General features: G+C 40.1%; 1 protein-coding gene across 3 annotated transcripts in view; it reads left to right on the top strand.

Annotated features, from left to right (window-relative positions):
• AFF3 (ALF transcription elongation factor 3) overlaps window positions 1-15,313 on the top strand; it is a 329,088-nt gene that overhangs the window by 65,021 nt on the left and 248,754 nt on the right. For all 3 annotated transcript variants that reach the window (XM_040055430.1, XM_040055428.1, XM_040055429.1), the window contains exon 3: window positions 1,430-2,299. In XM_040055430.1, coding sequence (XP_039911364.1) covers window positions 1,430-2,299 — 870 coding nt within the window. The remainder of the gene's footprint in view (window positions 1-1,429; window positions 2,300-15,313) is intronic.

Genomic DNA, 15,313 nt, shown 5'->3' with positions numbered 1-15,313 from the left:
TCCTTGAAATTTGAGGGGAAAAGTTTGAAGCAAAACAGGACTGCTTCTACTGTTAGACATAAGAATGCTTCCACTGTAGACCTCTAAAAGTTTGCATGAGGCAATCACAGAACTCATTTACGGTGCGTTTTTGCCTGGGTTCAGGTTTTCTGCTAGGAAACCCTAAAAAAGATTCCAAACTGGGGAGTTTCCCTTGAATACCTCCCCTTACACACCCTGATTTTCCAGAGTAAAAGATGTGGTTGCTACATCATTCATGTTTTCAAATGTAACTTTAAGAGGATCTTCTCCACTTCCTTTACTCCCTTCTTTCTCCTTTTTTTCTGTTTTCCTCTAAAACAGAGAGTTTTGAGATAAAAGCTTGGCTTTTTGAAACCAATAGGAGTTTTCCCATTCAGACTCCATGTCTCAGAGAGAGAAAGGAGAACTCCACTGCCTCATTACTGTCTTCTGAAAACGTAAAGCAAAGGACATCACACACCTGAATCTTGGCAGGGTTCAAAAAATCTCTGCTGTAAAAATGCTAATGATACACCCTTTTGCTTACAGTGGCTTTTTAAAGCAAGAATTTTCAATCTTTTCCAGTATGTTTTATTTCTTTGTGAAGCTTCTGCCTTTTCAGTCAGGAAGTAAATGGATCATTTTTAAGACAGTAATTAATCTTAAAGGGGAGGAAGGGTGGCTGTATTCCCCTGCTATGCACAGCAAGCACTGAGAAATGTGAGGAATTTGGTGAGGGTTCTGTTCACCTTTGTGGGTTTTGTTTGTTTGTTTGGTTGGTTGGTTGGTTGGTTGGTTTTTTGGTTTGTTTTTTTTTTTTTTTTTTTTACAAGAGTAGAGTGCCCTGGAATCAGCACCCTGTCAGAGCATTTTCAAAGAAGGGACATAATCTGTGCTTTGCCCATTTCCCACAAGCTGTATTCAAGTCACCTCAGAGCATTTGGCTGGCTTAGACTGACAAATTCATTCAGTGCTTGCATGGGATGTTGTGTGGCTTCCCAGATGGTTATGAAAACTTAGGCAGGCAGAGGGAGAAATTGGGAATGCAGTGTTTTCATTCATGACTGAAGGAGAGCTTGCTTTGGGCTACAGGAAAAGTTTTATCATGGTCAGATTTAATCCAAACCATTCTGTGCAGTTGCAATAATAAATTTTCCAGTTTCCAGGTAATATACTTTAACTACAGCCTGATATCAGTGATAGATTTCTTTTTTTATATACTCTAAGGCTCTTTATAGCTTTTCCAGTTCAGGGTATATTTAAGATGTTGACAAGTGTCTTCAGAGACAATAAGGATTTTTGATTTCATCCCTCAACACCGCTGCTGAATAAGGCAGTCTTACTTCAGTAAGGATTTCAGCAGAAACATGCAGGAAATTTTGTTTTTCTTATGTAGACTTTAGCAGAATACTCCATTTCTGTTTTGCAGACGAACAAGGGGGATGAGCTTTCCAATCGCATCCAGAATACGTTGGGCAACTATGATGAAATGAAAGACTTGTTAACTGACCGGTCAAACCAGAGCCATCTTGTTGGGGTTCCAAAGCCTGGGGTTCCTCAGACATCTCTCCCCAAGACTGATGAACATCTTATCGCAGACTTGCGACAACCACCTCCTCCTCCTATTTCCAGCACTACTTCTTCCGCACCAGCATCCCTAGCTGCCCAGCAGAGCAAAAGTACCACGATGGGTTGGCAGAAAGCTGGGCATAATGCCACTTCAGATGGCCAGCAGAGAGCAGGAAAACACGGACACCGGTCACTGGAGTCACACAAGGGTGATTTCAAACTGGGGAACCAAAAAACCAATTTGGAGAAACTAAAACGCTATGCATCGAGTCCCACCTCCTCCTCTTCCTCCTCCTCTTCCTCCTCCTCTTCCTCCTCCTCCTCCACCTCCTCCTCCACCTCCTCTTCCTCCTCCTCCTCCAATAGTGCCCAGCAAAACTCGCTGAGAGCCACATTAGGAGACAACATCAACAGAGTCCAGCAGCCAGCGAAGCTCAGTTGTAGCTCAGAAGGAGGAACTCAAGTCCAAGAGAGGTCAGCAAAGCATGGTGCGGGGCACTGCGTCCAAAACTTCCCACCCTCTCTTGCTTCAAAGCCCAGTCTGGGTCAGCAGAAGCCAACAGCTTATGTAAGGCCAATGGACGGTCAAGACCAGGCTCCTGATGAGTCTCCAAAGCTGAAGTTGCCAGCAGAGACAACCAAGTCGTATCGGGGAGTTCCTTCCAGCAAGCCTGATTCAGCCAGGACCAAGTCAAAGATCACCAAGTTCAGCATTCCTAAGCAAGAAGAAGTAAGTGTTTTTATATTTCTTATGACACACCTCCATGGATGGGTGGATGGATGGATGGATGGATGGATGTTGTCTTATTGCACCTGCCTCTTTACATATTTTTAACATACTGGTTTGCATGCTGATTTTTTGGTAACATTGATATAGTACATTGCAAATAGCACCCCCACAGTAGTTTAAAGATATCTCAACAGCAAAATGCTCATTGTCTTCAGGACCAAAACACTTCCTACAATGGCACATTTTCTAGCAGTATATATTATTTCACTGACTCTTTCCTGAGTCCCCATCTATAAAGCCTGGATAGTTTGTTTTTCTTCTAGGCAGGTGTATTGCTTCTTACTGTTTATGTTTCATTGATTTCTTTCTCTTTGGCAAAGATTAAATGAAGTGCATGTGACCAGAAATAGTTCTGCCATCCTCAGTGTCAAAGTAGTTTCACAATCTAAATAAATTACTTACGCAATATGAAATCTGTGTGATAGATGAGAATACAGCAACGAGACTCTCCTTTTAGTTAATAGTATCTGTTTGTGTTTAAAGCCAAATTCTGAGAAGACTTCGTTTTCCTTCTTAAAGAATTTCCTTCTATACAAACTTGATGTAGTGGGTTGACTCCATACACCTGGCCATGCTACAAGTATGAGAACGTGTCTGAAAAAGCTTTTAGACAACATTGATTTATCAGCAGTAGATATAAAATATGTCTGTTTGGACTTAGTGTAGATTCATTTATTTCACATTCCTTTTATGCCAGGAGGACACTTTGCTTTACCACTTTGACTGTCATTGGCTGTTTTTTGACTATTTGGTCTTTTCTGATGGGAAGGAAGTGATTAGTTTTGGCAGAATAAAGGGTGGTTCTGTTGGTTTTTTTTTTTCCAAGGGTGTATTCAAAGGCCTGTATGACAATACAAAGATGATCACATCATCCTCTTGTGCAAATTGATAGATCTCCCATGACTTCAACAATTTATAGTATTTATAGAACTATAGGACTCTATTTGACTGACTCACTGTGACTTTCTCAGAGAAGAGGCAAGGACTGTTTACTCTTTTATGACAGCTGTAGTGTGTCTTGAGACATTTTAAGTCTTAAAGTTTTGATTCTGGCATTGTTAAAAGAGAGGAAAAATTAATTTTTGTTGGAGTTCTCTGGCCTCTTAATGCCTGCTTTTCAGAAATGGAGTTGACTCTTGTATTCCCTTTGGATTTGGTTTGGGAAGGAAATCTCTCTGGAAGCAATTATTTCTGTGATTTTTCTCTAAGTGAAAGTTCCATCAGTTCCAAACAACATGTAGGTGATATGTTGCTACTGAAAAGGGTTGTTTTAGGCTCTTAAACCAGATCTTATAAGCAGATTTAGCAATCACAAACTGCTGTAATTGTGCAGATACATCAGGTAACGGCAGATAGTAATATCCATTTAGCTATTATTGCCTCTTTCAGACTTGTGCTTCTGTCTGCAAGTGGGAAGTGTTGTTGGAATTAAAGATGCCTGTGGCAATTATCTGACTCTTTCAAATTTCCCCCCTTTACTTGTATGCAATACTCTAAGGACTACTATGGAAAGGAGTTCTGATAGGCAATCGTTTGTCTGAAAGGATTTACCATTTGCATTCCAAATTTGTCTACCTCCGAAAAGAAAGGTTTAATTTGTTGTATGTAATCCATGCTGCTGCGTAAGTTTATACTGCAGTTTCTAGATGAGGAGACACAGCTGAGATCACTTTAAACTAACTTGTTTAGACACTGATGGCAATGTAGGAGAGAGTGGACGGCAGGTTACCTACTACAGTATTCACCAATTTCTCACAGATTTTATATGGTGCAGTTTTAATGAAACAGTATTTGATAACAGAATATAAACATTCAACTGAAGTTAAAGGAGGTGGACCAAAAGCAGTGTCATTACAAAAAATGGACAAATTTATAAGAGGAAAAATAGTAGGTACTAGAGGTGTTGGGGTTTGAAAATGGAGCTAGTGAAAGACAGTATTTAGATCTGAAAAATCAATGAAAGACAATGGACCAGCTATTTTTCATTTATCCTGATATTTTCTTTGTTCTAACTTTTTCCATCCCAAGTGGCACAAGCTGAAACTCATACCCCACTGGTATTGCTACAGGGAGAAATATTCACCAAGACTGAAAGTTTTTTATTCAGTGTTGCCTAATCCACCCGCCCTTTGATTTTCAGTAGATTTTCTTTTAATTTCAAAATGTTTTTCTGTTCCTATTATTTGTATCATAAGTCTTCTAGTAGAGTTGTGTAAGAATTCCCATCCTTTTTAAAAATTCCTCTATTAAACTCATGAATTTTCTCCTTTACATCAAATGTTTGCCATCCCCTCTTAGGGCCAGAGGTTTTAAGCTGCTTGCAGAACAAAAGCCATGGTCCTGTGAATGTTTGCAGGTAAAACGAGGTCTCTGTTGTTCAGAATAAGGCTAAAGGTGTTGACCAGGACAGACCTAGTATCCCTAGTGGCTGTGGGAAGCGTAGAGATGTCATATGGGATGACTGTGAGGGAAAGCAGGCTGACAAGGCTACTGCAGTCTGGAAGCTACATGGAGTATGAAATGAGAGTGTCAGAAAGCTGCTTAAGAGCAGGCAGGAAAGAAGGAGAGAGGCAGAGTGCTTGAGGCAGGGTATCTGAAGTGCTGGTAGTGAAATGATGCTCTATGTCTGCTAAAACAGAAGTTGCGTGGCTGCGATGGGTGAGGTAGGGCAGCCACAGTGCTCTAGGGTTCGTGTAGGCAGCTCTGTGAAGCCTTCCTGGCTCCTGGTCAGCTTGCTGCCCACCAGAACGACCAGGTCCTTCGCTGAGCAGCTCATGTCCAGCCACTTCACACTCAGCCTGCATTGTTACTGAGGTTATCCCTCCCCTTCCTCAGGAGTTGGTATTTCCCCTTGCCAGAGCCTTATCAGTTTATGTAATACCAGTTCTGAGGCTCCCAACCCAAGAAGGGTGTGGACCTGCTGGAGCAAGTCCAGAGGAGGGAAAGTGAGGTGATCAGAGGGCTGGAGCACCTCTCCAGTGAAGACAGGCAGAGGGAGGTGGGGTTGCTTAGCCTGGAGAAGAGAAGATTCCAGTGAGACCTTATGGTAGCAGGACCTAAAGGGGTCCTGCAAGAATGCTGGGGAGGGACTTTTTACAAGAGCATGTAGTGATAGGACAAGAGGTAATGACTTGAAGCTGAAAAGAGCAGGCTTAGATTAGATATTAAGAAGAAATTCTTTACTTTGAGGGTGGTGAAACACTAGAAAGGGTTGCCCAGAGAAGGTGTGGATGTCCCATCTCTGGAAGTGTTCAAGGCCAGGCTGGATAGGGCTTTGAGCAATGTGGTCTAATAGAAGGTGTCCCTGCCCATGGTACTGGGATTGAAGTTAGATTATCTTTAACATCCCTTCAAATCCATCCTGTTCTATAATACCGTGCACTTCCATTTGTGTTTACCAGTTTGAAAGAACCAGTTGAAAGAACTAGGTGAAAAATAAACACGTAACAAAACAAAGTTAAGCTTCCCTGTAAGGACTGGAGAACAAGAAGCAGTGTTGCACAAAGGGTGTGTGTGTCATCAGCAGTATACAAAACCCTCTTCTGTACATCCCATGAGGTTTTCAGGGAAACGGGGCACAGATTTGGCTGCAGTACAATTATTATTCACTGGAAATAAGATCTCTTGAATACAAATTATAGACCATTACTTTCCAATACATGAAAAAGGTTGATTTTTAATGCAGTTCAATACCTCATTTTATATTTTTAATCAGTTTTGGAAAGCCTTCAATACCTTGACACAGACTGAAGCTTATAAATTTTTTTAATTGTTTTAATGAGAATAATTTGGATAGACCTGTGTCTAGAAAGGTAGCATTTACTCATTTGGGAATTTAATCTTTAGTAGCCAGGTTCATCAGTGTTAATTAGAATCCATACCCAACCTCCTGGTCGTTCCAAAATTATCATACTGCTCTGTAGAAATGATAGTTTGTCATCTCAAGTACTGGTATTTCACATTTTGAACAACTTAGACATTATATTGCTCTAGGTAAAAACCCACTGTATTGGATAAAAAGGAAGAAAAATTTGATACAGGGTATAGAGGAAAAGAGGCAGGGAAATCAAGTGCCTCTCTTTTCTAAAATGTTCCTGAGTGAAACAATAAGAAAAACCTAGGGTGGCAAATAATGTTCTTTATATCCAAGTCCTGTTTTTGAATTTCATCTCATAGGCTGCATGCTGCTTTTTTATTACACTGAAGAAGCCTTATCTATTGTCCTTTGCTTACTTCTCTTAGGGGTTATGGAGCAAAGAAATAGAGGTTGTATTCAACAATGAGTCTAATGGTAAAAAGGAAGATTTTGTTTTGTTAAATTTGGAAACATATTTATGTGAAATGTAGGTAAGGTCATCATGAGGACATATTCTTTCTTATTCACTTCACGGAGTACTTATACAACTTCTTCTGCAGCAGAAGTAATGCACCAAAGATTAAAGGTTGAGTTTGGGGCTGTTCTTTTTTTTATTTTTTGCCCTGATCTTACTCAGGCAAATTCCTATCTGCCTGGGTTAGATACTCTCTGCAGTCATTCTCCTTTGAGTGGTTATATATAGCTATCAGCATCTGGCACACGCGCTAGTAAGTGTCCTTTGAATCTGCAATCTCTTTTTTGCCTATCAGCTCTATCCCCACATATTAATGGAAAGCGAAAACACCCCACAACTCTTTCCTCTGTCTGGAAAACGCTTTGCAATTTGGCCTCAGTGTTGATAATTTGATCAAAATCAGTCTCTTTGAAGAAGATACATGTGTAATAAGTAGATCCATTCCAGTTTAAAATGTTAGATGCGCGTTCATGTGCTGTTACATTTCATTTGAGAAGGCCCAGTGAAAACTACATAGGGAAGATAGTCATTATTGGTTCATTCTTCCTCTGGAAATACTACATGTCTGGATCTGTGGGACAGTAGAGGAGAAACAGTATCTATGAGGAGAGAAAAGGGTTTAGAGGAGATCTAAATAAGTGCTTTTCCTCAGAGGCACAACACTGCATCCCCCTGGCTGCAATGGAGCCTGTTGAAGTGTTGGAGGACTAAGAGTAGAATTCAGGTTTTTCTTCTCTACTTCCCAGGGTGTTCAGTTCTGGCTCAGAAAGGCAGAAATGAAAATAAAAGCACAGTCAAAGATGCTTTTAGATAGAAAGGGAAGGAGAGATTGAATGCATTAGCGAAAGGGTCCAGACTTCTTCCGGCACCATTTCAGGATGTGCCCGAGGAGGCTGGAGACGTAAGCACAGAATTAAGTGTGCTGATACTCCTCTACTATTTATTGACTTCACTGAAGAATTGCAGTGCTTGAGAAGCCAGTTAGCAATCACAGCACTTGAGTACTTGTAAGTATGAGCCAGTTGTAGATGTTTTCTTTCCCAGATGTTCATGCTGCATTTACAAGAAGACACAGATCAATTCATCCCTGTAATGGTAGCACTGACCTTCCCACAAATAAAGGATATTTTCCCACGTTAAACAGGAAGAACTGTACAACAAGAGCAGTGTGGTGCAGAGATCCCTGCTAGTGGTGAGTTATTCAGGACCTTCAAGTGTGACTATGGGAGGGCTGTGTGTTGCTCCTGTGTTTACGTAGCAGAGTTCAACAGAGTAGGACTGCAAAGAAAAAGTGTATTAAATAGAGCGATATTGGAAATGCTCTTAACAAACACAGTGGAGACCACAATGTGAATGAAGGGTTGGGGTTTTTTGGGTATAGTTTTCAAATCGTGACACAAGCCTTTGCCTTTCACACATTCTGCAGTCTCCAAGGCACAACACAACTGTGTCTGTGGGCAGCTTCAGTGAACACAGTGGACCTAATCTCTCTGGTTATTCTTCCATGACAACTCTTAGAAGGGAAATGCTATTAGACATCTTCACTTTACTTTTAGAGCTCCCTACTTCTTCTGTTTCTACCCTCAGTGAAACAAGTTTCTTTCTCTTTTGAATTAATCGTCAATATTTTTTTGTTTTCTGTGTCAGGACTAGTTAAACTTATCTATAGGTTTTTGAAAAGAAAGAATTTAATAGAATAATAGCCTCTAAAGTTTTCTGTATGGATTGATTGCAGATTGCTATATGGTATGTGCTGTGTGTTTGTTGCTATGATGACTCACTTGTTCCTCATTGTTTTTCATTGGTAGGATGGCCATGATCAGAGAAAAATATATTGAAATTAGATATAAACTTATTATTTTCAAGGATATTCCTTAATGTTTGCACCTGGTTTTTCTCAAGTTTTCCCTGAGGTTGTTTTTTTCTAATTATTGAAAACATTCTCGAGCAGTTCATTCAGGTGTCTCATAAGTCAGATCCTCCCTTTGATAAAACTGTTTTTTCCATACTTTCAAAAGTTGGAAAAGTAGCCACTTTTGGAGTAAGGAAAGTGTAGTGGATGAAAGAATATGATTAATTATGAGAAACTTGTCTTGCCTTTTAGTTTTTAACCCCCCCAAGTGGATGGCTTGGTTTATGAATCAGCTCTGGAGCTGATACAAGAGTGCATGCATAAAAATGTCCACAACCCTGTTTAATTGCTTCTTTAGTTCCCTGTGGTAAGCACTAAAGTTATTGATGAAGGAAATAAGATTTCTGGAATTACAAACCCCAGATTTTAATTGCACATTTTGTCTGATTTTTTTTTAATCCATTGTAGCGCTTATGATGATAACTGCCTGTAATAAAAGTCCTCCTGACCAGAAACAAAGTAGTCTAATAGATGTTCTTTGTAAAATGTGCCTGAAAAGACACACGGTATTGCTATCACTTTTCCACCTTTGGCCCCATTAGCATGGATTGCTCCCAGGCCTGTAAGGTAGCTGGAGAAAGCAACCCTTCTGGATGTGGTTGCAGGAGCTGCATGCTGGAGCACGGCGCTCCAGCACAAGAGACTGTCTTCCACGTGAAGTTTTGGCTGAGCATCTTCTCCCCAACTGCTTCATGGCTTAAACAAAAGAGAGGATTGAGGTACAGAGAGAGACCAAGGGTGGGCTTCCTGTGGAGTTCAGATTACCAGTGAAATACTTAGATGGACTCTATTTCCCAGACCTCCCATTGCACAACACTGGAGCGTTGTGTCAGTGTGCAGTCAGGTGAGGAGTCCAAGCATTTCCTGCTTCTGCAGAGTACTTATATTAATACCAGCTCACATTCTCCTTTCCAATAATTATAGCAAGGTAGATAATTTCTGTCTACTGCTCATCGTCATAGCAATCGATAAAAGATCATGTGGGATGTAAGGGTGGTTTAGGATATTTTAAATTAAATAAAAACAAACCATGAAAATTATTTAACTTCTTTGTTCTGTAGTTTCCCAGTCTTTCATGGATCAGAATGACATGAAAGTGCTACCCCTGAACATACTCACAGGGGTCAGACATGACAGATGAGCAAGAGAATTAAAGGAAAATACAGTGAGCTTCACAGATCACCGTTAATTCCAGCTAAATAAATAATGTGTATGTGCCCCTTGATGTATAAGGTTAAAGAGGTCAGATCTCCAACAACCGTCAATTCATCAAGACAGTCCAGAAGCAGTTAAATTCTTTATTATTGGTCACATATTCACATAACAATAAATGAAGAAAAATATACTTTTAAATACCTGCAAGCTACATACTGTATTCACACTGTTTGTTGTAAAGTTTTCATTTCTGTAGCACTTCTGAATATGGAAGATCTGTCCCTGTGGTATCACAAAATAGCTTCCTAGAAGAGTAATTAACGGGAGGGTGGGGTTTTTTTCAAGTTCAGAAAAGGTATATAACGTAAGCATCTGATTTCCTGTCACTCTTGGTTAACTTTGTATGAAAATGGATAGCTTCCAAATTAAAGCTGGCACCGGACTGTCTGGAGAAAAATGCATCTGTAAAGAAATGTGTACATTATATATTCATGTTGTTCCAAATCTCTTAATTGCATTTTATATACAACAGTTGCATGTTCTGAAGTATGGTACCTTTTTTATTTCATGGGTCAAAACCAGCATGCCAGAAAGGCTGAGGTTGCTCCTTACATGGTTTAGTACAAGTATTTCCTTTCCAAAATTCCCTCATACATTTCCCACTTTCTTCCCTTCCCATCAACATGTTTCTCTGAGAAATGGAGGCACGATGTGAAGTTTCTTTTTACCACGTTTTATTTAGAAGATAAATATACAAAAATTATTCAAGCCAGTGAGCCGCAAGGTCAGGAATATTGAGAAGCAGCATTTTCTCTCTGAACCAAAAATTGCCATTCATACTCCTCTGTGTTTATTGCAGATGGCTGTAAGGGAAGATTATGTAGGTTGAAAGAAAGGAAGACCAAGAGCATTTCTTGTTAGCTCTTATCACTAACAGATGTTTAAGGAAAGATGGGATGGAAGACTCTCTGCTTTTTAACTTCTTTGAAATGAGATATTGAAGGTGGTTTTTTTTTTTTCTTGCACATGCTAGAGATTATTAGCATTCAAATACTGGCAGCATAATCTATTGCCAATCAAATCTTGCATTTATTTAAATGTAGTTGTACAACGGTAGTCAAATACAGAGGCAGGTACAACTTAATGTGACTGCTGAAACTTTGAGACTTGAAGTAGAAAAGGGGAAGACAGCTGCGAGATTATTGATCACAAATACGATCAAACCGAGTATTAATACGAAGTGTATAAAATGACCATGATTTGGCAGCTCTGTAATATTTTTCAAGAGGCCTATTCTGATTTTAATTACAATCTCAGGGACATCTGATATAAGAAAGCATATTATCAGAGACATCTGATACAATAAAACATAGTAGCTGGGTAATTTCTGATTTCATGGAAGTAGCAGACAAGAGCAGAAATATGCTGTCTAGAAAAATGACGTGCTGAAGGACCAAGTGCAGTGTGAGAAGGATGGTTGGGGAAAATGCCATTAGCAGATAATGAATTGTCTTCCTTACACCAAATCATTAATCATTAGCAAGCAAGAAGAGTTAAAAATACATAGATAGAGAGGGCATAAAAAAGAACTGGGCTTCATAGCAGTGAAGGAGTTTGAGAAAAGTATTGTGTGGGAAACTGGAGAGAAAAGAATGAAATTATGCTTTGGGAAACTCACCAAGAAGGAGTTAGTCATGGTCTAAATTTTTTGTTCTCATGGGAGGATCAAGTGCAATGTGAGACAGTTTGAAAAATACCATAAGCAGCAAACATAATTTATGATAAAGTCTGCATTTCAGTAGCTTAGAGATGGCTGAGCAGGGTCCAAACTTTATTGTTTTTCTGTAGTGTGTTTGTTCCCATGAGGAAGCCTTAGGACAGCCTACCTTCCCATGCATTTTCTGCTCTTGGGTAGGAATGGACGGACCTATGTCCAGAGTACACCCCTGAAAAAGAATCAAACTTCATGGTAGTGGTTATTTCTAAAGAAGTTTGTCCTCTCCCATTAGAAGAAAAATTTGGACAGTGGGGCATCACTGCCTTCACAGATGTGCTATCATTGTCTCGAGAGAAAAATGCGTTACCCATTTTGCCCTCATAAGCAGTACAGCATAAGGGACTAATCTGGCCTTGTGGGTACACATAGCTTCTGTGGGAGGTGGAAGAGGCAAAACCTCATGCTCAAACAGGGTGTCTAAATATCTGTGAACAACTTCTACATGGAGCTGACATCCAAAACACTGCAGGTCCTTTTTTTTCCCACCACCCCTGCTCATAGGGAATGTAGCTTTTGATAATAACCAGCTGCATTCTTATCAATAAATAAAAAACTTCTGTGTTTTCTACTATTGTAATCTGTTGCATTCAGGAATTTCAAAGCTCTTTGTTGGCATTAATGGCATCTCTGAAAACCATTTTGAATCTGGTTACAAATCTGATTAGCTGATGTGAAGGCGGATGGGGACACCTTCTGTGATGGTGCTGCTGCCAGAACGGGCCTGCATCACTTGGCCCCACTTGCTGGTGGTCCCAGTGGAGGGATCAGATGGAAAATTATGTGGGAGGCTGGTAGAGGACAGGATGGCACTCCTGGATCATGCACTTTACTCCATTCCCAGACCAAGGCTGGACAGAGTCGTGGCTGGCTGCAGGTCCAGAGTAAGCACAGTCAGGGTGAGTTGGTGTCAAAGCTGAGAGCAAAAGGGCAAAAACTGAACCCCCAGTTCTGTGTTCTGATGTCTGTGCCACAGCTGACCCTATAGAGAGTGGCACACGAAACTCTTCCATAACTTTGTGCTGGAGATGGAAGTTAACACAGAAATATATTAGTTTCTAGTACCTCCCAGGGTCCAGCCATGTTGAGGTAAATGGCTTAAGTCACATAGTGAGACAACTTCCCTGGACATGCTTTGTAAAATAAAAGGTTTAATAACCAGGAAAATAATAAACATAAACAGATAAAGAAAATGAAGGTCGAACACAGAGCAGAGACCATCCTGACACTGTTACGGCAGTCCCAAAAAGCTCTTTGGTTCTTTTGTGTAGTCCCTTTAGTACTTAATAGTCTAGGTGGGTTCCACTGGCAAGTTGCCAATAAGGAAGGGTGCAGACTTTGAAGGACAGTGAAAAGGTCCAACAGGGGCTTCTCTCTTGGCGTTGGGCATTGAGCCAATTACAAAGAAAAAGACACAGAACTTTCTAGTTTGGTTTCTTTATATGTTTCAGATAAACCAAAATCCTTTTCCTTATACAGAAATGCTCACTTGGGAGTGGGGGGTACATCACTACGCAGAAACATAACTAAAGGCTTCTTACTAAACTCAAATTAATGTTTCTCACTGTATTTCTTCCTGTCATTTAGGTCACTTGAGGCAGAGACAGTTCCTGAGTGATTATGTCACTTATGGTTTACCACTTCCATCTGGGTTATTCACTGCACATCCTCCACTAGAAAGTAATAGGAGTTTTGCCATTGCATTCAGCGGTAGCAAGACCAGGGTTTGACAGAGAGGAATATTTCTTTTCTTCATTGTATGAACTTCCTTTGGTCAAGAAGATACTGCTTGAGGGAAGATGGTCTTTTGTCTTCAATCTTCCTTTGTTTTGTTCCAGTGGTGCAGATGTAACACTTGTGGTTGTTTTTTGACATCATTATTATTTTGAAGAAAGTCAGCAATAGTAATACAGAATAAAAATTGGGGCAGAAGCCAGCATTTGAATTCAGAAACACTATGCTGCAATAATCTATTAATTTCAGGTCATGTCTTTAGAGCATCAAAGGAGCTTCTTGACCAGTCTGAGGTGCTCGAGTAATTTTTTCTCTCATGTAATTAAAATTTCTAGCTTCCTGTTCAGAATCAGTTTCCTCACCAACTGTTCAGTGAATAAATCTACGTGAATGATTTCCTGACAGTTGTACATTAGGAATTATGGCATATCTCTGCTCATAACTTAACAGAACTATCTCAGTACAGAGAACAGACCATAAAACATGCCAAATGGGGATTTCTCAGATATGCTAATTGCTGCTAAATAAAGAGTATGGGATGAAGAGCTGCCACAGAGGAAGTTCAGCTAAAAAGTACCTGCCACAAATCTTTGAAGGTCCACAGAAAAGCAAATCCTTCTGCTGCCACTTCTTGGCAGAGCTCTGCTGAGCAAAGCCTTTGTAGCTGAGTAGCATGGGCAGGGAGGGCTGGTGGCTCCCTGCAGGCCAGTGCAGTGGCCAGACAGAAGCTGGGACAGGGGTCTTGTGTCTGGTTCCGTCCAGTTCTGCACCACCACAGGGTCTGCCTCTCCAGGAGCTGCTGTCAGCATCTGGGGGCCTGTGGGATTGGCCCAGTTCCAGAATGGGAATCTTTCCACATCTTCTTGCATTCTTGGGTGTGGTGCCCAAGCTAGGTTCTCGTCTGTTCTAAAATACACCGAAATGCAGGCCTAATTAATTTCTCTTGAAATGGACTGGATCACATTTCCCACTCCCATCTTCTTGTCCATGAGCGTGCCTCTCAAAATAAAGCTGCCGTTTTCTTCACACTGAATTTTTGTGTATTCAGAGCAAGGGCTAAACCAACTAATGGACATCCACTGCCTCTTCTAAGAAGCTTAGGTTTGCTGTTCAGTGACAGGAAGATGCTGTCCACATAAATAATTTTACCTTTTTTTTCCAAAATTTATAATAAATTGACATCCATGCCAAACTTTGCAAATTAACTCCTTATCTGTAGAGCACCACAAAAGAATTTATAGCATGGAGGGGAAGATACAGTTCAGCAAATCTGCTGTAGCCAGGTATGAGTTACCCTCCCGTAGCTTTTCTGTATGATACATTTTATGCATTGACTACAGATGGGTATTTCTGCACTCAGTGGAGTGGGGCTGGGTCACTGAACTCATTTTAAGTAGGCCATTAAACATCATTGTTTAATACTGATTTTTAGCAATTGCACTTGAATCTTTTGCTTCAGGTTGATCTAGTAGAAAAAAAACCAAAATTGCTGTGCCCCAGCAACTAACTACAGCTCTGCTACTTCTACTGATAGACATATACACCGTTTTGTTTTGTTTTGTTAACAAGTTTTCTGTACTCTGAAATGCATATCTTACTGAAGATTATAATTAATAGGGAAAGATGAAACCACATGGCTATTATTTAATAATCTTAATATGGACTACTTCTTTTAAAATAAGCCACCTAGACAAATCAAGCAGGATGGAAGTGGAATGTGCCTTTTTAGGCCCTGTGGGAAACTCAGCTAATGAACAGAGGACTATCAGTTTCTAGACATGAAAGAGAGTCTTCTTAATTTAAAGAAATAAGTTCAGTTATTTGCCTCCTTATTCTAAAATCATGGTTTTGAGCATGATCACCCAATATGAAAAAAAGAAACTTTTAGTGCAGCCTTGTGTGTTTTGAAACACAAGGCGAAATACAGTTAACTTAAAAATGGTAAATTGTAATGCTAAAAAAAAAAAATCTTCTGCCTTCCGGATGTGACTGTCTTTTTAATTTGATGATGTCACCCTGTGAGCCATTAAAGCATTATCAATGAGCAG

This window comes from Hirundo rustica, chromosome 2 (assembly GCF_015227805.2).
Source record: "Hirundo rustica isolate bHirRus1 chromosome 2, bHirRus1.pri.v3, whole genome shotgun sequence".
Lineage (NCBI taxonomy): Eukaryota > Metazoa > Chordata > Aves > Passeriformes > Hirundinidae > Hirundo > Hirundo rustica.
This window is presented reverse-complemented; position numbering and strand designations above follow the sequence as displayed.